This window comes from Dendrobates tinctorius, unplaced genomic scaffold (assembly GCF_039654945.1).
Source record: "Dendrobates tinctorius isolate UK_male_01 unplaced genomic scaffold, ASM3965494v1 ptg000133l, whole genome shotgun sequence".
Taxonomy (NCBI): Eukaryota; Metazoa; Chordata; class Amphibia; order Anura; family Dendrobatidae; genus Dendrobates; species Dendrobates tinctorius.
In genome coordinates, this window is record NW_027361801.1 from 46,941,754 (window position 1) to 46,966,001 (window position 24,248).

The 24,248-nt window shown below is 41.4% G+C and overlaps 1 protein-coding gene across 2 annotated transcripts in view; it reads left to right on the forward strand.

Annotated features, from left to right (window-relative positions):
• The window catches only part of PASD1 (PAS domain containing repressor 1), a 161,990-nt gene that overhangs the window by 120,333 nt on the left and 17,409 nt on the right, over positions 1–24,248 (forward strand). For both annotated transcript variants that reach the window (XM_073543621.1, XM_073543620.1), the window contains exons 9-19: positions 45–163; positions 1,577–1,659; positions 6,872–6,978; positions 11,486–11,633; positions 14,021–14,102; positions 16,419–16,542; positions 16,689–16,795; positions 16,903–16,989; positions 19,423–19,581; positions 21,416–21,610; positions 22,716–23,233. In XM_073543621.1, the coding sequence (XP_073399722.1) occupies positions 45–163; positions 1,577–1,659; positions 6,872–6,978; positions 11,486–11,633; positions 14,021–14,102; positions 16,419–16,542; positions 16,689–16,795; positions 16,903–16,989; positions 19,423–19,581; positions 21,416–21,610; positions 22,716–23,233 (1,729 nt within the window). The remainder of the gene's footprint in view (positions 1–44; positions 164–1,576; positions 1,660–6,871; positions 6,979–11,485; positions 11,634–14,020; positions 14,103–16,418; positions 16,543–16,688; positions 16,796–16,902; positions 16,990–19,422; positions 19,582–21,415; positions 21,611–22,715; positions 23,234–24,248) is intronic.

Genomic DNA, 24,248 nt, shown 5'->3' on the forward strand with positions numbered 1-24,248 from the left:
TCTTAAAATGTGCTGATGTGGCCACCTGTCTGCTTATGTTACAGTGCCTACGTCGTCATATAATGGCTTTGAGTCAGCTGTTGCAAGGGCGTTTCGGTCAGCCACGGAAGAGCAGATATGTCTTGTAGCTACAGTCCGTCTTGTCACTCCACAGTTTTTGAAGGTGAGTACAATAACTGTTTATTACATGTATATACAGGGGTGAGACAAGGAGCATTGCCAACTTCTTACTGTCAGCTCAGTTTAGGAGATTGTCCTCCTGTTCGCTGATGAAACTCAGTGGTGCATCTCCATATGACATATTCGCGGCTGTCAGTACCCTCATATACAGCTTGCCAGAGGGTGTACACATATACAGTAACTGCTAGAGAGGGTTCACAGTGCCTGTCAGAAAGGATTCCCATACACTGTACTTTAGCCAGAAAAGGCCCGTGAACATCCCATGGACCCAAATTCAGTAAGTGGGGGATAGACATGTCCCCTCTCAGTAGGTAGGGCAGGTGGACCAGAGGTGACTGCAACTCTATTCTTGCTTATTGAAATATTTAAGTCTGACCAAGGCCAATTTTAAACAAAGTGGAACCCTGAGCAAAATTAAAAGTGGGACCCCAAATGATAACACGTTGCTCCAATGTACAGAAACATTTATGGCGCATTTATACGAGACTGTTCCAGATCATTAAACGAGCGCTGATGGAATATATTCAAGTCATTTGACTTTTGTTTACACAGGCAGACAAAGAATGATAGGGGTAGAATGATCACTAATATGATCACTCTGTCCTGATTCCGTTTCCTGTTATTGGCGGCTCATGTCCTGTTTTCACCGTGCGAAGTGCTGCTGAGAACGTTGAGTTTCACTCTGGCATAAACTGTGCAGTCACCCAATGTATGAGCGATTTGATTTTGTTGGAATATGGCCGCCACGTTTACCCCTATGGACACTCATCTGCTCTGACAGCATTTTTAAATGTCGATGATACACACACACTCCACATACACAAATTGTATGTTAGAAAGCGTTCACCATGCTAGCCACACAAATAAAGCATGTTACACACAAAGACACACTCAAACTCCATGGTATACACACGCTGTATGTAGACACCCACCCTGCTTGTTACAAACACATTGGCTGTTACCCACATTGCCTGCTACACACACACGGTCTGGTCTGAACCGCCGGCGGCAGTGCCGGGTATTGAGGCGAGAGACTCGCGCGAGTTTCTTGCATTGCACTCCCAAGTGTGACCCCGGCCTTACTCACACACACATAGACACACAGCTTGGGGACTCTGATGTGGCTGCAGCCCCACATCCCACTGTAGTTATGCCCATGTTCTCACCCAATATTAATGAAACTTCAAACCACATTGACAGTATACAGAAGTGCACAACATGTAATAGCATTGATAAGACACAATGTCCTTCCACATTTTTTGCCACTTAGATTATATCCAGTTGTGTAATATTCTCGTTGTGCCTTTATACAACTTTAGGATTTACTGTTCTAACAAATATCTGTGTTGCGAAAAATGATATCCATTTTATGTTTTCTGTGTCTTCTATGTTCCAGGAGTTGTGCAATGTAGAAGAGCCTTGTGAAGAATTTACATCAAGGCACAGCTTAGAGTGGAAATTCCTCTTTTTAGACCACAGGTAAATTTGTCATGGATCTATTTCAAAACCAGTACTACTAGTAAACAGATCCTTAAAGGGTTGTTTCACAAAGACAACACTTTTTAAACAGAAGTAAACCTGATGATCAGTTGATCATTTTTAGGTTGTCTTCCCAAACCCACATCAATCAGCTATTGTCACCAACAAAAACTTTCTGCAACTCAGTCCAGGGCTCTGTGGGGTGGCAATGGCTAAAGGAGACCTGATCATGCCAAGTTTGGATGCTTCAAAATGAGCAAATGAGGTGCACAAAAAGACAATGCATTCACATCTTGTTTCCAGTCTGGCCACCAATACTAGAGGGTGAGGAGTTTGTTGATCTTTGCTGTAGATGCCAGGAAAAACTAAGCATCATCCCCTTAGGGTTTTTCAAAGGAAAGATGAGGACACAATTAGGGTTGATGATGTACTGCATGGGTGGGGAACCTTTTTTCTGCCAAGGGCTATTTGGATTTGGGGGGCCTTCACAAAATGTTCAAATTGAAATTATCCTGCTATATTTGCTCAAATATTTAATTAACTCACTCCTCATGTGATGGCCAGAGCTGCTTCTCTTTGCTGAAGATGTGATGTTAGGTGGTATTGGATGATGTTGTTACTCATAATTGCTTTACTAGATTTGTGTTGGTCTGGAGCACAGTCGAAGCATTGCCATAAGTTTTGTAAAGAACTCATAGCAATAAGTCATACTGAACACAGATATATATATATATATATATATCTTACACTGCAGATCTCCTCACATGGGAAACCCATTACTGCTCACAATACATTTATACAACTTAGAACTCAAGCAGTGGGAGATCTGCTGTATATACATCACATCAGAGACAATGAGACTGCTGTATATACATCACATAGAAGACACTGAGACTAATGTATATACATCACATAGAGACACTGGAGCTGAGGCATATAAGTCACATGAGACATGGAGATGCGGTATATACTGTCCATCACATAGGAGACACTGAGACTGCTGTATACATAACATATGAGACACCAAGACTGCAGTATATAAATCACATAGGAGGCACTGAGACTCTAGAGACACTGGGGCTGAAGCAAATACATCACAGGAGACATGGGGCTGCGGTATACACATCACAGCAGGTTTGGGAATGTGGTATAGTCATCACAGGAGACATGGGGCTGCATTATAGACATCAAAGGAGACGTGATTTTCTTCATCTTGAGATATTTATCCAATTAAGTGACAGGAATAAGTACAAACTAAACTATATGTGGTATCGTAATGTTATGTTCCCTAAGGCCCAGTGCTACAGTGCTTTAGCTGTCTCTAGCTTCCTAAGGCTATTGAAGATGTGTGATCATTGTGGAAGTGGTTCTATGGTACACAGCAACCTCAGGTTTAATATGTATTTCTCTTAATTTTGGGAAATGCTCTGGAAAATATAGCGATGGCCTAAATTTCTGAATTCTTCATAAAATACGATTTAAATACCTGTAGATAGCATACTGTCCACTTTCACATCCTTTCTCACAGTAACTTGGAAGTGTGTGAAACAAATAATCCGGCTGTAGATTGAATTACTGACTAGCCACAGTGTTTAGCCTTTGGTTTGGGATTAGAAAGGAGATTAAGTCCTGTGTGATTTGCCTGTATAAACCACATATACAGCTGTGGTTCTTCTTCATGAAATACTGTATGTTTTGTGTAATATGTTTGTGGCTGGGCTAAAGTCTGCAAACTTTAGTGAGTTTGTAGTATAGCTGAGGTCCTAAAATGCAGCGAGAAAGAGTTAATTCTAGAATAGATCATAAAATTGGGTCATAAGTTAGAGTTGCAAGGGACCCCTAGGGTTGTCGTGCCCAACCCCTGCTCAATGCAGGATTCACTAAACCATCTGTGTAGATAGCTGTGTAATGACTGGTGCAAAGAATACGGCTCCCGGAATTTGGGAATTTCATTACCTACATTTCGGCATGCATTCATGATATTTGAAATGTGCATAGTGGACTTGAAGGGTTCTTCTCATTGTGATAAACGGTTCAAATTGTAAAAACAAACAACTTTGCAATTTTCTTGTTATTGAAAATCTTTTCCATTCTCAAGGACCTGCTATTTATTCAGCGCTTACAAGCCCTTTGCTATAGAGCTTACAAACACTGCTCTAAATCTGTGCAGATTGCTGGATCCAGCTTGCTTCAGTGCCTCTTGCTACAGATGAAAGTATACATTTGTGCTCAAAAGTTTACATACCTCGGAAGAATTTTTGCTTTCTTGGCTTGTTTTCAGAGAATATGAATGATAACACCAAAACTTTTTCTCCACTCATGGTTAGTGGTTGGGTGAAGCCATTTATTGTCAAACTACTGTGTTTTCTCTTGTTAAATCATAATGACAACCCAAAACATCCAAATGACCCTGATCAAAAGTTCACATACCCTGGTGATTTTGGCCTGATAACATGCACAGAAGTTGACACAAAATGGGTTTGACTGGCTGCTAAAGGTAACCTCTTCACCTGTGACCTGTGACAAATGCCAGTAAAATTGTTCGGGATGCAAAGAAAAACCCATAAATAACATCAGCTGAAATACTGGACTCTCTGAAAACTCGACCATGGAGCCCATTTTTCTTCAAGTGCCTCCTTATTGTGCATCTTGACACAGCCACACAGCTAGATTTCAGAGAGTCCAGTATTTCAGCTGATGTTATGTGTGGGTTCTTGTTTGCATCCCGAACAATTTTCCTGGCATTTGTCACAGGTCAAAAAAAGAGAAAACCCAGTAGTTTGACAATAAATGGCTTTGCCCAACCACTAATCATGAGTGGAGAAAAAGTTTTGGTGTTATCATTCATACCCCATACACCATATCATTTAAACCCCATAACCTCACTCTCCAACATCACTGAAGGGGAGCTTAATTGTCTCTTCTCCAAATCGCACCTCACAACCTGTGCACTTGACCCCATTCCATCCCACCTCCTCCCCAACCTCCCCACCACACTTATCCCATCCCTAACCCACCTCTTCAACCTATCACTAATGTCTGGTACCTTCCCTTCTGCATTCAAACATGCCACAATCACGCCTATCCTTAAAAAGCCAACCCTCGACCCAACCGCTATGTCCAGCTATCGCCCAATATCGTTGCTCCCATTCGCTTCCAAACTCCTGGAGCAGCATGTCCATGCTGAACTTTCTTCCCACCTATTATCTAACTTGCTCTTTGACAACCTACAATCTGGTTTCATCCCCCATCACTCCACTGAGACAGCCCTGACCAAAATTACTAACGACCTACTTACAGCCAAATCAAATGGACAATACTCTATACTCCTGCTTCTAGACCTGTCCTCTGCATTCGACACAGTTGACCACTGCCTTCTACTACAGATCCTCTCCTCCTTTGGCATCAAAGACCTCACCCTATCCTGGATCTCCTCATACCTTTCAAACCGCACATTCAGCGTCTTCCACTCCCACACTACCTCCTCATCCCACCCTCTCTCTGTTGGAGTCCCCCAAGGCTCTGTTCTAGGACCCCTACTCTTCTCAAATTATACCCTTGGTCTGGGTCAACTCATAAAGTTCCATGGATTCCAGTACCACCTTTATGATGATGACACTCAGATCTACCTCTCTGGCCCAGACGTCACCTCTCTGCTGTCCAGAATCCCGGAGTGTCTATCAGCCATATCCTCCTTCTTCTCCTCTCGCTTCCTCAAGCTCAATGTGGGCAAATCTGAACTCATCATCTTTCCTCCATCTCACAGATCTTCCTTACCTGACCTATGTATCACAATTAATGACATCACGCTTTCCCCAGTACCGGAAGTCCGCTGCCTCGGAGTAACCCTTGATTCTGCCCTGTCCTTCAAACCGCACATCCAAGCTCTTTCTACCTCCTGTCGCCTCCAGCTCAAAAATATTTCCAGAATCCGTCCTTTTTCGTCAACCCTCAATCTACTAAAATGCTTGTGCACGCCCTCATCATCTCCTGCCTCGACTACTGCAACATCCTTTTCTGTGGTCTCCCTGCTAACACCCTCGCACCTCTCCAGTCCATCCTTAACTCTGCTGCCCGACTAATTCATCTCTCTCCTCACTACTCCTCCGCTTCTCCCCTCTGCAAATCTCTTCACTGGCTCCCATTCCCTCAGCGCATCCAGTTCAAATTACTAATACTGACCTACAAGGCCATCTATAACCTGTCTCCCCCATATGTCTCTGAACTAATCTCCCGAGACCTTCCCTCATGTAATCTCCGGTCCTCCCAAGACCTCCTTCTCTCCTCCACAAATATTCGCTCCTCATCCAACCGCCTCCAAGACTTCTCCCAATTGCCCCTGTCCTCTGGAATTCTCTGCCCCAACAAGTCCGACTATCAACCACATTTGGATCCTTCAGACAGAACCTGAAAACCCACCTCTTCAAGAAAGCCTACAGCCTGCAATGACCCGCTACCTCCTTCTCTCTCACCACTACTGGAGATATCAGCTCAACCAACACCGGAACTGCTGCAACCCACACCTACTGTCTCCTTCCCCACCATCCTGTAGCATGTAAGCCGAAAGGTCAGGGTCCTCTCCCCTCTGTATCAGTCTGTCATTGTTAGTTAGTTTACTCTAAGTGATATCTGTAATTTGTATGTAACCCCTTCTCATGTACAGCCCCATGGAATCAATGGTGCTATATAAATAATAATAGTCTATGAAAAAGGCCAAGAAAGCAAAAATTCTGTTGGGGTTCACAATCTACATTCCCTTTCAGTATGTCTTTTGAGCGTAGGAGGAAAGATGGGGGAACATACAAACTCCTTGCAGATGTTGTCCTTGGCGGGATTTGAACCCAGGACCCCAGTGCTACAAGGCTACAAGCCACAGTGCTGCCCATGTATATATATTTCTGTAGTATGACATACAGGAGGCATTTTGTTTAGAGTAAAAATAATGTATTTATTTATTTCATTCTTCTGTTCTTTCTTGACACTTTAATAAATGTAGCACTATACACATCCTGAATATCTTCTACAAAATGATGCTTATTACAGGAATATCGACAGCACTGAACTAACAACTAAAAGCTGGTCAATCGCATTCAGTAATGTGTCCTGTTATTCTGGGTGCTGCAGGGATGGCTGCTTTTAGGTTACGCTTTGTATTCTATGCTTGTCTAGCAACCACTTTCTGTCTCCATTAACATCACTCTTGTTATTTCAGGGCTCCACCAATAATTGGCTATTTACCCTTTGAAGTGCTGGGGACGTCAGGGTATGATTACTACCATGCAGATGACCTAGAACTCCTAGCAAGGTGCCATGTTCATTGTGAGTTATACCTTCATTACTTTGTTCGTTACAATTGTCATATTTCATTTAAAAAAAACTGGGCGATATTTATTCTTGGTGTCTCCTCAAAGTCAGCATTTCTACGGCCCATTTCCCACCAATCTTATGGTCTCAGATGGATAAGTTGGATAGGAAAAATAAAAGAATCCTAACATACGCTGTGACTTAAGTTATCTTCACACTGAATTGTGGTTTATGTCTTTTTAATGGAAGTCACGGGCTCTGTCATGAAGAGAAATCATGTAGTCTTTATGAATGGCGCCTTACAAATCAACTTTTAATTAGCCAAATGTACAGAAAGGGAATATAGATTTGGCATGTGTGTGAAAGAGAAACATCTGGATACCTTTTGTGCTGTATGAAATAACACATATGGCTACATATACATTATTCAGTACACCAAGAAACTTAAAGAGGTTGTCTCGGGATCCTATGATCAGGAGTGCACTGCTCCCCTGCCTCTCAGCTTTCTGCTTTCTGGGGGAGCGGTGCGCTCCTGATGATTGTCAGTTCGGTCTGGAGGCACAGCTGAGCTACTAGCTCAAACTGCCCACTCTCTGATGCTACAATATAAGGCAACATCTCGTTTGTAGCCTCAGACAAGTGTAGTGACAGCTGGCCGGACCCGGTGATATGGCCAGCTGCAGAGCAGTGCTTGCAACAATTTGGAAGCACATGCTCCTTGCCTAAGAAATTGGCAACCTCTGATAGACTGCGGGGATTGGTGGCCAGTAACCTAGGTAATAAGCTGTAAACTATAGAATTAAAAATCCATCCACTATTGAGACCGAAAGGATTTTTTGTAAGAGGTAAATTATAAATGTTATCCATTTAGCAACTTGAGACAAACCCCTTTATTCTAGCTTATATGTTTCTGTTTCCAGCCATGTATCACTTAGATTACTGGGTGCATCAGTTGTGACACCATCACAGTTTTTAGATGTAGCACTGAGCAGAGCCCAGAAAGCTAACCACACCCACATAATGCTCTGCATATATATTGCCTATCGACAGTGAGCTTGTTATCAGAGTAGGGGGCGTGGTCAGACCAGGGCTCACGTGAGCGGTAGTCTGGCAGTGGTAATCTCTTGGTGCTAAAACCTTCATTGTATTGAAACAGCAGCACACAGCCAAAAAAAGTGACACATCCCTGAAATCAGTGTCTCGGCCCCTTCGTCATGCAGTCCTCAGATTACATAGCAAAAACCTGCTAACAGATTCACTTTAACTATATGGTCAAAATTTGGTAAGAAAAAGGGCATTTTTCCCAGTTTTTTTCATAAAACAACCCAACATAATTTTTGGTTGCATTAAAGATAAGTTTGTGCAAGAAACAAATTTTGGCTGGAATCACAAATGCAGGATTTGGTGTAATTTTGGTTGCACTGTTTTGTTTTTTTTTGCTAGATGAATTGATGTTCTGTTTTGTATCTGATCACAGCTTTTAAAAAATTGCGCTCAAACCTGCAATGTGATTCAAGCATTAGGGCCGTCGCACATGGTCATATTACAGCTCCGTACATAGAGGCATAGTGATGGCGCTCCTGATTTCACCCAACTTTCTTGCATTGGAAGTATGCCTCTGTACATTGAGACTGTACGGCAGTGCGTGGAGGCCATACCACTCTATAGCATACGTGCGCTGACATAGAGACTTATTGCACAAGGCTATGCAAGAGCCTTTAATCTCCTTACAGCCCCCCTGTGCACGGTCCTTGGTGGGTGCACTTCTGTGGCAGGAAACCATCCCAAAACTGACAATGCATCAAATCTTTCCAAACGTGATGTGAACAGAGCCCTATCCTGCTACTTTGCAAACTGGTATCCGTGACAGGGGGTTACTTATATGACACAAATAAAGTGAAGGAACGCTGCAACAAATCCCAAGTGTTTAGTAGGGTGCAAGAAGATCAGCGCTGCAGCCACTCAGCAGATGAGGCGTCTGCTTCTGTTTCATGTCTTCTGACAATGAATCTCTGTCCGAGAACGATAATTTTTCAATTACTCTGCGATAAATCTTACACGAGCTCTGCAGACGCCTGCCAGATCTATCTGCCCAAATCCCCATTAATTCAGCATGAATCCTGACAAGAGGAGATGATTCCGGGAAAATCAATAGAAATGATTTTCTTGTGTAAAATCTATAGGAAAGTACATGGAGACTGAGCTACAGCCATGGGATCGCTGACATCGGTCAGGACATATTTGTACTATGTGATATATTCCTATTAGTGATGATTGACTACGTGGTTGGAGAAGACGAGCGGTGGCAGCGCAATAAATAGTCTAACAGAAAAAATAATCATTTCTGCCATTTATTACTTATGGTCTTTAGTAAAGGGTGGCGCAATACAGATGGCCTCCGTGGCATTTGCCACCCAGTACTAATAGCAGTAGTATTGATGGTCCTCCAGACTTTTGACAGCTTGATAGTTGAGCACATTTCAGTGACTTGCATGGCAGCTTTAATTTAAAAATGGCACCTCACTTGCTCACAGGTTGAGTGTGGTACTGCACCTTCACCCTATACAAACTGTGACTAAGAGTGGCACTGTTTTTAAAATAATAAATATGTTTTAAAATCCGCTATAATCTTTAAAAAGGATCCACATTATGAAAACTTTTGACATGTCATAGAGACATGTTAGCAGCTTTGTTTAGAGGGGGCTACGAGTACCGAGACCCTCCCCGATCGCTCAGATGGAGACACTCTCCTCAAAGATTTAAGACGGGCACAATAACAAATTGAAAAATAAAAGAGGAAACAGTTTATTAGCATTTACAACTCAGATATCCAACTGAACGTGCAACTTAAAGGGGTAGTGTGAAGCTAACACTGATTTAATCCTAAATATCTATTTATTTTAAAAAGCACTGCTCCCATCAAAGTCGTTATCCTCTTAATATACAGCAATCATCAAATCATACAGCACTGTGTACTTACAATTGCTCATTTACCTTTCTACCAGATAATTCTTCTCTTTTCCATTAGGTCTATGACATCACATGATTAAAAACTGACTAGCTGAATCCTTCTAAGCTCTATATAAAAACAGGAGGTCAATTTTCCCTGTGTGACTCATGAGTCACTGCAAAAGTCCCTGTCAAGGCGGAGGAGGAGGAACAGCTGGGTCAGGAGTTGAAGGGGGAATGATATATACAGGGACAGGAGACTTCCTGTTTCTACATAGAGCAGAGACAAGAGAAGAATTAGCTGGTTAGAAAGGCAAAATGAGCAATTGTAAGTAAACAGTGCTTTATAATATGATTATTGCAATTTATTAAGAGGATGACAACTTTGATGTTGAATGCTTCTTTAATGTAAAAAATTATTGCTTTTCTAATATACTTTAATTAAAAACTCCCTACCCTAAAACGAAGTGCCACCAGTGACATCCATTTCAGGTGCTGGGCTATTACCTGCTGTACTGAGCCTGTGTCAGTTGTCAATTCCAATAGGATTTTGTAACTGTGCAATATGCACAGTGACAATGTACTCCCTTTCTGGCTCTGATGAGAAGTAACAAGCTGGCAAGAGTGCGCACTGTCAGTCATTGTAAGGAGACAACCCAGTGATCAGCGAGAACAGAGACCAGCCCCAACCCCAAAAAGACATAACTTTCAATTTCTTCTGCTCTCTAAGTTCTCTACTTATGAGGCACATTGATATTGCATTCTCGTGGACGGTTTGTGACTTCTCACTGGACCTGGCAAGGGAGCACACTGTCACTGCTTTAAAAAGAATATTCCATAGTAACAAGATCCTACTCATCAAACATCAGAATTAACAACCCACTCATGCTTAGTAAAGCAGGGACTAGCCCAAACTTCTGAAACGAATGTCACTGATGACGCTTCATTTCAGGGTGGGGACAGAGGCTACAGCGGTTTGTTTAAGGGTGGGTACAGAGGCTGCAGCAGTGATTGCAGCCTCGGCCAGTGATAACTTCACAAAATGTCATCGAACAGGAAATTGGTAAAAACATAAAACAAAGCAGTTAGTGTATAGGGAATGATAGAGAAATTTTAATTAAAGTATATTAGAAAAGCAATTAGATTATTACATCAAATAGACATTTAAGATTATATCAATATTAGTTTTGCACCATTCCTTTAATAATAAGTGAGATGTTGCAGAGCTATGTTTGCCAGATATGTCAGGGTTAGCTTTGTCATGTAGTGATACCACTTTGTCTAATGTGTAGCTATATCCGGGCATACAGGTAATCCCTTCTATGTATTCCCAGAATAAATAATCCAGCCCTAAGGTGCTGAATAGTAATTTACACTCTGCTACATCTGTAATAAATATTTTGTAGAACTTGTAAGAATTTGGTAAAGCTTCTTAATAACATACCTTCTGCTTTCCCATTGTCCCTGATCTACTTTATGCTATGCTTTAATTCGATTCTCAGCATATTCTTGGCTCTAGTGTCCCTTATATGTCTGTCGCTGATTATTTTGTTTTTCCTTCATTGCCTCTTAGTGATGCAATATGGGAAGGGAAAGTCCTGTTACTACAGGTTTCTAACCAAAGGCCAACAGTGGATCTGGCTGCAGACGCACTACTACATCACCTATCATCAGTGGAATTCCAAGCCGGAGTTTATTGTCTGTACACACACTGTCGTTAGGTAAGCATTCCTCATCTTGTTGTGAAGATCAGTTTAGTTTAAGAACAGAATAGCGACGCAGACCTCGATCCGGTGCCAAATCCTCGCAGCTGTTTGGCCTTGTGCTTTTCCTATTATTCAGTTCTGTCTTGAATGATTTCTGAAATTTTCTAAGAGAAATTCAAGCAAATTGGCAAAACCTAGACTAGGCATCGTGCACACTGACAATACTACATATGGGTACTTGTTATTAAAGGCATATTCTGGAAATGTGATATTGACAATGGTTCTGTAAATTCATCGATATCAGTGAGACTCGCGGCTCCCTTACTAATAGAAAGGTCTGCGGTGCCGCGACATGCAGCGTTCCCTGCGTTGGTTACCAGGCACAACTCTGTACATTGAGTAGCAGCTCTGCCTTGTACTGCAGCACAGTCCTATTCACTTTAATGGGACTGATTTGCAAAGATTTATCTACATATTGATGGCCTATATTAAAGGGAATCTGTCACCCGGTTATTCCACCTAATCCAAGAGTAGCATAATGTAGGGGAAGAGAGCCCGATTCCAGCAATGTATCACTTACTGGGCTGCTTGGTACAGTTTTGACAAAATCAGTGTTTTATCAGCAGGAGTTTATCACCAGAGGACTAGTAAACCTGCTGCCATATAGTCTGCCATATTGATGAGCTCTGTATAACCCCACCCCCACCACTGATTGGCAGCTTCCTGTGTACACTGTACATGTGCAAAAAGCTGCCAGTCAGTGGTGTGGGCGGGGTTATACAGAGCTCCGTCTTCAGAAAACTGCTAAATTTGCAGTAGATAAAACAGGGATTTTAGCAAAAAAACAGCAAGCAGCCTAGTAAGTGATACATCGTTGGAATCAGTGTGTCTTTCTCTACATTATGCTGCTCTCAGATGGAAGAGCAAAAACCTGGTGACAGATTCCCTTTAAGGATATACCATCACTACCAAAGTCCTGGAAAACCCCTTTAATGTCCAACCTAATTTGGATCTTTGGTTTTCACCCAGAACGCCAAGGGCACAATTCATCATTTCTTTTTTTTAAGTCACTTTTCTTTTTTGACTTGTCATTTTTTGTTGATTTGCTTGCTGCAAATGCAAGAAAAATCACATGTGTAGCAAAATAATTGACTTACACAGAATGACTATGCGAGGGGCCTGGGGTTACATAACATTTGGCAAGATTTTTTTTATATATATAAAGTTGTATTTGATGAATTAATCTAAAACTTCAGGAAAAGCCACATTGATGTAAAAATTAGAACACTAACTAAACCACAAAAGACTTAAAAAAAAATGCAAATCTTTGGATATATTTCTTACAAATTAACAAGTCAGTGATGAATTGGGCCCGAAATCCCTTTACTTCTCTTCTTCCGGAGTGCAGTCACCACTAGGGGGAGCCCAGTACAATTGGTTTTATACAGCTGTTACACTGTAGAACGCAAGCAGATGTAAACATTGCTATGCAGTGAGCTCCCCTTAGTGGTAGTTGCGGGAAATGCTGTAACAAGTCAGCAAAACCCCGTTCTCAGGGTTCTAAAGCCCCAAACTGAAGATCACAGGGGGTGCCAGTAATTGGATACCCAAACAGCAAATAATTCCTTATCTTATGGATATTAACCTTTTACTATCATTAAATTACAGAAATTTGGATTTGCAAGCGGAGTCAGAGATTAACCCTTGTACAAAACCCTCTACATATGCTGCATGTAGATCCTTGAACCTGTGCAAATAATCAGCCAGCGTTGCCCCTGGTATATTGGTATATAGCGCCCTCTACTGACTATAGCATTATAGAAAACCCATAGACTTTTCAATGGTGTGATAGGGTATGGATGCCAGAAAAAAACATTTAGGCTATGTGCCCAAGTAGCGATTCTGAAGCAGAATATTCCTGAGCAGAATCGCACACCCTGCTCCCGGGAAAACGCATGCGTTTTTTGATGCGCTTTTGTAAGCGTTTGTCAAGCGTTTTTCCATGCGTTTTCCTAAGCTTTTTTGGCCATACAATTGATGGACATGCTGTGTTTTTTACCGCTAAGCGTTTCCGCAGTGGTAAAAAGCGCACCATTGGCACAACATGTGCGTTTTCTATTAAAAATGCATTGAATGCTTTTTTTAAGCGTTTCCGCAGCAGAATCACGCGTTTAAAAACGCAGCAGAAACGCTTAAAAAACGCTACATGGGCACACAGCCTTACATCTAGGTTATACAATGCCATGCATATCAGCGTTTCCTAATATATTCAGTCCAATCACAGTATTTGTATGGTAGAGGTAGCGGGTGTACAGTAGGGATGGACGTATGTCAGTCTAGCATTCCTGCTTGTAGAGAAGACATGTTCCTTGCTCCTTATAACTTATCTCACTGTTCTACAGTTATGCTGAAGTCCGAGCAGAGAGGAGGCGAGACCTGGGTCTGGAGGAGTCCGCCCTGGAAACTGCAGACTCGTCATTAAAGGTAATGTGCACCCATCAGCTAGACAGTGCCTAACACTTAGGATTGGCCGCGTGAGTGCTGGTTATGTCCTTTAGTTTTCTTTAATACCCGCTAAACTTTTAGGGAATGATAAAAGTGCTCCATTATCTTGGCTTACTACATAATGGGACACCCCTGAGCTATGTCCCGGGAAGCTAATGATCCTTCTAGGTGCAATCTTAGCTGTCACATTCCTAATGTAGCAGTGACACCAACCTCATGTCATTCAGCTACATGTTAAGGTCGGTATACAGCCCCAAATCACCTATGGTTCTATTGAACGGAGAGAATCGAGTTTTAGGACTTTATCGGGATCTACCGTAAGGTTCCATCAGTAAAACCGCTGTTAAACGTGGATATAATCCAGTCCTACAATTGGAACTCTTTAGGGGTGTATGAAACAAGTCAATGAAGCATGTGCTGAAAATCGTTTTAATTCAGCTATAAAACTGTGTTAGGCCGGGATCACACTTGCGATTTAAACGGCCGAGTTTCGCATGGTAATACACGGCGCTGCCGCCGGGACTCAGGAGTGGGGTGTGCAGCTCCATGTATTGCTATGCGGCCGCACGCCCCGCTCCTGAGTCCCGGCGGCAGCGCCGTGTATTACCATGTGAAACTCGGCCGTTTAAATCGCAAGTGTGATCCCGGCCTTAAAGGGAATCTGTCAGCAGGATATCACATCTCAGACTATTTATGTGGGTACATAGCTCTTTCGATGACAAGTCCAGCAATACCTGTACATGGCCAGACCATTCCTCCATTACTGAGAAATCAGCATTTGGATTGATATGTAAATGAGACTAAAGGGCTATGATAGATCTGAAGCCTCAGTCACTCCAACTCTATTCCCTCTCCACATCTGCCTCCTCCTGTTTGATCGACCATTCCTTTGCCTGAAATCGCACAGTATAGACGTTGTCAGTCAAGCATCAAGAGGCGGCGCTGGACAGGGAATTGACATGGAGTGACAGCGGCTTCAGATCTACCATAGTCCTTCAGCCTCATTTGCATATGAATTCAAATGCTGATTTCTCAGGAGAAACAGACTGGCCATGTAACTGTATTGCTGGACTTGTCTATGAAAGAGCTACATGCGCATGTTAATAGTTTGGGGTGTGAGATCCTACTGACAAGTTCTATTGAAAGGGAATTTGTCAGCAGGTTTCTTGTATGTAATCTGAGGGCAGCATGAGGTGGGGACAAGGACCCTGATTCCAGTGATGTATCACTTACTTTACTAAGTGCAGCAGATGTGATAAAATCACAGTTTTCTCTGCTGCAGTTTTACCAGTGCTCAGAATGCTGAGCTGTGTACAACCCCGCACACACTCGATTGGCAGCTTTGTGGGTACATTATATATTGCTCAAAAAAATAAAGGGAACACTTTAACAACAAAATGTGACTCCAAGTCATTCACACTTCTGTGAAATCAACACTGATTGTGATTCAATTTCTCCTGCTGTTGTGCCAATAAAACAAACAACAGGTAGAAATGATAGGAAGGTCACTAACATCCATGTGTCTGCTCAGTAAGAGGGTCTAGTGTTCTGTTTATTTTTTTGAGCAGTGTATATTGACAGAAAACTGTTGTGGGGGCATGATCAGACTGGGAGGCACGAGACATCTAGTCCTGTAGTGATATTCTCCTGCTGATAAAACACTAATTTAATTTAGTTCAAAAACATACAGTCTAGTAAGTAATACATTGCTGGTATCAGGGTCTCTTTCCCTACATCATGGTGATTACTTAGCAAAAATCTGCTGACAAATTCTCTTTAAAAACATGATAGTCAATTGTCTGCCCAGTTATAGTTGAATAAACATATTTTAGGGCTACCTGGAATTACTCTTATGTTCCAACTACTTCTATACAGATTTCTTTTAGGCTGGGGCTACACTGCCACTTGGGCCGCAACACAGGTCACATGCTCAAAAATCGCTATATGCCACTGCTACTTCTCAGCAAAATGTAAGTTAATGAGATTACATTATGGCCCACAATGGAACCCCAAAAATCCACCTGGTTCCAACTTTTTGTGACTTGCTTGTCATTGTACCTAGCGGTTCATAATGCAGCCATAAGTCATCTGCATTATGCTGCAATGTAGCGGCATCATACAGTGATGTCTGGCTGCCCAACCGGTATCGCAGCCAAAGTAACCGGTAGCCCCAGCCTGGATGTCACTCATTGTTACATAGTGCTGGATGGAGTGAATTATATAACAAATATTCTTGTTTTTTACTACTCATCTGCATTGAATTAATAACTTTATTGTCTTCTCTTCTAAAACCAGATCCAAAACACCTATCTAGATATTAGGCAATGTACAAATAACCAGGAGCCGAGCAGGGAAGGAATGTCTGTCTCGTCACACAGTTCCCGCAGATCGTCCCACACGGCCCTTTCGGACTCCGCTTGTATGTATACTCCTGCAATGCATCAAACAATGTATTATCTTATGTTCTATATTAGCGGTTGCATTGACGGTTCTGTCATACAGCACAATTTGTATATTTATGATATTCATATAGTGCTCCTAATGCAACTTTCTGCTATGTTTTAGCCACATCTTCCATGCGACATACAGAAGCCAGTACTCCTTCTAGACACTCCATGACGCTGAACCAGCAAGAGATGCCCCAAATAAGAATGGCACCCAATGCAAGCCAGGTACATACATACGTGTGACTATAACCATGCAAGGCAGTTATTACATGTGCAAAGCATATTCCTTGAACTATAATTTCATTAATAAAATCATCTTTGTCTTTCTCTAGCCGGTGGTAACTTCTCAGCCTTCCACTGAACATATATCCCAGCATCATGTTCCACAGCCGACTATTTCACCACAGCAAGCCATCATGGTAAATATGAAGATATAATATAGCCAAAAGACTGGGATCATTCCACATTTCACAGTGAAATAAAATGTGCAGATCTTCATTCTACAGCAAACTGCTTGAAGGAAGACCACTTAAAGAAGGACTGCTCCTCCCATCATAGTTGTTATCCTCTTAATATACTGCAGTCATCATATTATATAGCACTGTGTACTTACAATTGCTCATTTTCCTTTCTACCCAGCTAATTCTTCTCTTTTCCATTAGGCCTATGACATCACGTGATTAAAAACTGACTAGCTGCGTCCATCTAAGCTCTATATAGAAACGGGAGGTCAATTTTCTCTGCATGACTCATCACTGCAATAGTCCCTGGCAGGGAGGAGGAGCTGGGTCAGGAGTTGGAGAGGGGAATGATTTCTGCAGGAACAAGAGACTTCCTGTTTCTAAACAGAGCAGAGAAAAGAGAAGAATTAGCTGGGTAGAAAGGCAAAATGAGCAATTGTAAGTAGACAGTGCTATATAGTATGTGATTGCAATATATTAAGAGGATAACAGCTATGATGGGAGGAGCGCTTCTTCAACACAATATTATGTATACTGTGACCCATAGGCACTCTGTATTACTGCATGTTGCACCCTCTCATTATTGCATTGCTTACAGTATCCTTAAGCTACCCATAGAAATAGTAAGCACTGTTAAAAAATAACATACGTTTAGTATGAAAATGGAGAAGTACAATCAATTTATTAATTAGAAAAACTAAAAGTGTACCTGCACTTTTTGGTATCTTTTGAAAATAAATGTGAGCACATGAGAACTATAACACTACTGTATGTATGGCAATTACTGTATATGACTTGTATCCTCCATATTTAGCAGTTTTTCCCTCTGCACTAGAAGCATCAGCAGTTTTCTTTTCTTTCTCCTCCTGCTACTGTCTTCCTACAGATTCTTTCCTTTCCTTTCTCTATATACTTTTTATAGGTAGTGCTGGGGACAGATTTGCAGACAGATTTGAGCAGTTTTAGAGAGTAAATAATGGGTGCAGGGAAACAGGCAAATTTCTCGAATAAGATGAATTACCAAGTGCCTTATCTTTAAAGTAAGTTGTTGATTTATAAAAAATAAACTTGTACTACTTACGGATTATATGAGGTATGGTTGACACACAGGTCGGTGATTATTATAGGTTCATTTAAAATGAACCACTTAGTATAGAAGAAAAAAACATGAATATTTATTAATTTATTGATTAATGTATTGATTGATGTGTTGCAATTACCAGCTGTATTCAAGGATGCAAGACTAAATAGGTTCACACAAAATGTCTGTGAAATAATGCAGTTTACTTAAGTGGACAAATCAACAAAAAATGTCAAAAGATTCATACAGAAAATACAAATAATATAGCAATAAGATATGGAAAAATATACATCCATTATACTTTGCTCCTATGATTTTATATTCGTCTGTTATATCTTACAACACCCAGATTTCTTCTTACTAAAGTACATACGAGTGACCTGCACTTTTATCTACTAGTGATGAGCGCATGGGCTCAAAACTTGAGTTTGCCTACGGTGCTTGGGTATTTTTATTTCTTTATTTTACTCATTTATATAGCTCCATAAATTCCACAGCGCTTTACAGACATCATCATCACTGTCCCCACTGGGGCTCACAATCTAGATTCCCTATCAGTATGTCTTTGGAGTGTGGGAGGAAATATGAGAACCCGGAGAAACCCACGCAAACACAGGGAGAACATACAAACTCCTTGCAGATGTTGTCCTTGGTGGGATTTGATCCAGGACCCCAGTGCTGCAGTGCTATCCACTGAGCCACCGTGCCCAGGTATGCACTGAGTATGGCGACCACATGTTTTATGGTTGTTAGACAGCCACAAAACATGTGGGGAATGCCTGACATACATGGGCAACAGCCATGAAACATGCTGGTGCGGGGACTTGAACACGTCATTAGAGGAGCACCATCGGTAAACTCAAGAAACAAGCACTTGTGCTCATCACTAATCTCTGCTGTTCTTTGTTAACACATACTTATATACACCCCATTATATACACATGGTATATGTATATATATAGATATATATATACATAGTATATACACCTCCATGATTTCATCTGGGAAGCTTCTGTTGTATGTACCAACACCCATATTTCATTTAAGGTAGAATTGTCATCTTCACGCTTCATTTCTTCTCAAGCGTTCTTTGTCTATCACATACTTCTTTTGTGCCTCTCATAATTCTACGTGTTATTTGTACTTTGTTTGACCAGGCATCTGGTTTTATCTGTCTGGAAATATCCTGGGCAAAACATTTTAGAATGTCTTTTTTCCTTGACTGTCTTGTTACATATTATTTAAAGATTAAAACCAACAAATTTAACTCTTACTATCAACGCAACAACAACTTTGTTTCTGTTCTGTAGCCGGTTTGTCATTACCCCAGTCACCTCGGGATGGTGACTCAACTGAAGGAGCAGCTGGAAGAGAGGACGCGAATATTACAGGCCGACATCAAAACACAACAGCAAGAACTAGACGTCTTAAAGGAACAGCTGCAACTGGTGCAGGACTCTAATTTGCAGGTATCAAACATAAGGTCTATTTAACAGGAGCCTGTCACTAACTGTGTGAATTATAAAGAGAACAGGTCACCTTGAAATGCTATTTACCTGCAGATATAGGATTAATATATCCATAGATAGCATGCAAACACTGTAGTTGACTTACTGGAAAAGCAACAACTAGAAGAAAATTAAGTTTTATTTTCCCTTTAGCCGCTTGTACCAGTCATTAGGGCAGTAGTTACCAGTCACCGCTCACTATACTGTTGTTGCGCTGTAATTAGTTCCCGACACTTTGATTCAGCGCTTACTCTGCTGCTTAGCGGCCTTTCAATCAAAGTACCGAGAAGTGATTATAACTGTATACTGAGCAGTGACTGTAACCATTCCCTGCACTGTCACTATGGCAGGAAGTGAGCAGCTACAACGAGAATACTGTCATGATCCAGTCCAAAGTTTGTTTTCTGCTGTCTTCTCTTTGGACTGGTCATGCAGGGGTTAATCCTCTGCCTCGTTCTGGAGCTGGCTGGGCTATTTCAGTCCTTTGTAGCCTGGGGGCCAGGGTCAGCTATACTGCAAGCTTCCAAGCTAGTGCCTCTGACCTGTATTCCTTTAGTGTTTCTCGTGGCCTTGATTTCCTGGACTTATGTATGACCTGGCTTGATCTCTGGACTCTGCTTCTGGTTTTTGCGTTTCTGATACCACGCTTTCCTACTGGCTTTTGACCCTCTGGCTTGTACCCTGACAACTGCTTACGTCTTAAGTTTCTGATACCACGTTCCTGGTAGGTCCTGACTTCTCGCTTGTCTCTGACAACTCACTTGCTGTCTCCCTTGGTACTTCTGCTCCTGACAGATGCTCCTGACTTCGGCTAGTCTGACTACTCTTTCATTACCTGTGACACCTGTGCTGTTGCGCTGTGTGAGTGTGTGTGCAACCTCTCTTCCCTTACCATCACCCCCTGGTGGAGGTTGCACTGTATTACACTGCAGCAGCACGTTACAAATAAAACATCATTCTCTCCCTGTCACAGGGTTTTAAAACTTTTTACCTGCAGATTAACTATACATCTACAGGTGAACAGCTTTTCTTTATGTGATCGGATCCCTTTAAGAGGTTGTCTTATCTTCTTGAATTGGTAAAACTGCTTGTAAAAGTGAGTTTGCAATCTACTTCTTCTTAAAAAAAACCTTCTATTTTCTAAAGAATAGATAGATTTATAATTCTATAGTTTGCTGCCTGTTGCCTCGGGTTCCACTCACATCTGCAGTGCATCAGCCGTGATCAGCTTTCTAAGCGAGGTGCGTAGGGCTTGTAAGTTCTGTGCTGTAGAGCTTGGAAGCGCTCCTCTGAAACTTTGTGGATCATTAGATCTGGCCAGGCTCACTGAACCTGCACTCTTTCAATGCGGCAAAGACAATGTTACCTCTGCTTGCAGCATCGACGAGCGCACAGTTCTGGTGGTGGTCCAGATTGACAATCATTAGGAGAGTACTGTTCCTTTGAAGGTTGTAAGCTGGGAAGCAGGGGAGCAGTGGGATCCTGAAGATAGAAGGGTCCCACTATCTGGACCTCTGCTGATTAGCTGGTTTGGCGATCGTGTGTGAGTTTCTCCGATTCTTTCTCTTTGGCTTGATGTCTCATTTCTACCTTTCTTAGCAGCGGTGCAAGTATTATTGTATTATCCCATTTACTTGAATCTGGAGGATTATGGAATGGGGTTTTCCTGATGAGTCACCCTTCTAGCACCATTTTTGACTCTGATCATCTAACAATATATATATTGATTGAACATATTTTCTTTGAATAGTAATGTCTTATATGAAAAACTATGTTTTTCTCCTTTTTTGTGAAGATGTTTATGCAGCAACCAATGTCAATCGGATTCAATAATGTACAGCAGTCTGATTCACGACGGGTCTCACGCCAGTCTGGAGTAGCAGCCAGGCAAGGTCTGGAAATGGGAAAGAAATCTCAGTCCATGATGAGCTCCAAACGCTTTTGTGGAACTCAGATAACCTCTGCTCAACAGTATGTGACCCCAAATCAGGTAACTAAGCCTTGTGAATCCATCATGTTGTCAACTAATTGCAATGAAGCTTCTGATCTTTGACGTCTATCCACTTTGGTCATAAAGGGGGTCTTGCCTCGGGATGTCCACATAATAATAGGACATTTGTCGGTCCTCTACTTGTAAGTTGTTGTAAGGCAAAGGTTTTTTGGGTGCAGTCTTTTGTTAAGTAGACCAACTATGATAAAGGGTGTTAGATTCAGGAATCTGTGGGTGGAAGTAGGGATGCAATAAAAGAAATAGATCCCATTTAAAAGAAATAGATCCCATTTGTAATTATTATTTAAACCTATTGTTAAAGCATTATTTGTCACAATACAGACGCTTACATTATTAAATAGATATATTGGATCTGTTGATGCTGGTGTACTTACTTTGAAATTCCTCTTAAGCTGTGGACTTTTTGAAAGTTTAAACGCAATCTCCACCCACTTAATGTGATTGACAGAGTGAGTTGGTGGAGACTGAATACACTTGGACTCATAAGCTCTAACTCTAACGTTGGATTCAAAATGATCATTGAAAATGCTCATCGTCAAAGGCTGAATTACAATGGCAGGTAACATGTTTATACCCAGCTGATAACACAGGATCCAAGGTGATATCACAGTTCCAACAGCTCTCCCTCCCTTCACAATGACTTTGCACACGCTCATTAGATGCTTCAATACAGAGGATAGAATCTGCGTCTGTCTGTTGCTGCAAATGTACATGTGCATTTCCTGGAATAACAGGAAGTAGGAGTACAAAATAGTCATTGTTTATTGTGAAAATAGCAAGATTTCTATGTTTTTTAATTTTAATACAGACTTGGCTATAGAAAGAAAAACATTCTCATGTAAAAAATATATCTAACATTTCCTGGGGTGACTTTCCCTTTAAATAAGATCTCACAGTATCCAATGACAGCACCTAAGTTAAACTATGAATTAACAGTATATTCTTGATGTTTAATACATATATATTAATGTATACAACTATTTCCAGTTATATAGTTAAAATTGAGAATATTTAATTTCTTACTAGATATATTGCTTTTGTCATCAATTAACAGCTGCTCATTTCTATTTTACATGTAAAAAAGAACACAACTCACCAGCAGCACCCCCAAAGTCAGCAGCACCAGCACACTCAAATACAACAGCAGGCATCGCAACAACAGCATCAACAAATACAGCAACCAACGGGGCAGCACCAGCATCAGCAAATACAACAGCAAGTGCCACAACACCAGCATCAGCAAATACAACAGCAAGCACCGCAAAACCAGCATCAGCAAGTCCAGCAAGCACAACAGCAACTACAGCACCAGCAACTACAGCACCAGCTGCAGCAACAGCAGCAACAACTACAAAAGCAACAGCAGCTGCAGAAACATCAGCACCAGCAGCAACAGTTACAAAGGCAACAGCGGATGATGAGAACAAACCAGACACAGCAAGCAGCTGTATTACAGACTCATAGCAACATTGTGATGCCTCTGTATAATAATACTATGATGTTCTCACAAACTCAAAACCCCGCTTCTGTTTCTTCCCGAATTTCATCAGATAATGTGGACAGATCCCAATCATCTGATTTCACTCAAGACAGGCATTTGAGGTACATAATGTGATTTTCTATCTTATAACTACAGATATAAGTATGTATGTATCCTGCAGAGTTTACAAGATATTTACACCTTTTGGGCACAATTTTTTTTTTTACTTGAATGCATTTATTTTGGCCTAAAAATAAGTTTTGCAATTAGGTTTCATTAGACTTGTTGCACTGCTTGGCTTTTAAAACTTGTTTCCCTTCTCATTGCTGGCTGTAGAATGGGATTAACTTTGAAACTGTCAGTGAGTTCACCGGGAGTTTATAACTCTTATCTGTTTATTACTGAACTCCTCTCCTTGATTTATGACCACAAAGTGAACTTTCATGTCTTCATACAGTGGGTATGGAAAGTATACAGACCCCTTAAAATTTTTCACTTTGTTTCATTGCAGCCATTTGATAAATTCAAAAAAGTTCATTTTGTTATCATTAATGTACACTGTGCACCCCATCTTGACTGAAAAAAACAGAAACGTAGAAATTTTTGCAAATTTATTAAAAAAGAAAAACTGAAATATCACCTGGTCATAAGTATTCAGACCCTTTGCTCAGTATGGAGTATAAGCACCCTTTTGAGCTAGTACAGCTATGAGTCTCCTTGGGAATGATGCAACAAGTTTTTCACACCTGGATTTGGGATCCTCTGCCATTCTTGCTTGCAGATCCTCTCCTGTTTCATCAGGTTGGATGGTAAACATTGGTGGACAGACATTTTCATGACTCTCCAGAGATGCTCAATTGGGTTTAGGTCAGGGCTCTGGCTGGGCCAGTCAAGAATGGTCACAGAGTTGTTCTGAAGCCACTCCTTTGTTATTTTAGCTGTGTACTTAGGGTCATTTTATTGTTGGAAGTTGAACCTTCGGCCAAGCCTGAGGTCCAGAGCACTCTGGAAGAGGTTTTCATCCAGTTTAGCTGGGCGGCCAGGTCTAGGAAGACTTCTGGTGGTCCCAAACTTCTTCCATTTAAGGATTATGGATGCCAATGTGCTCTTAGGAATCTTAAGTATTGCAGAAATTCT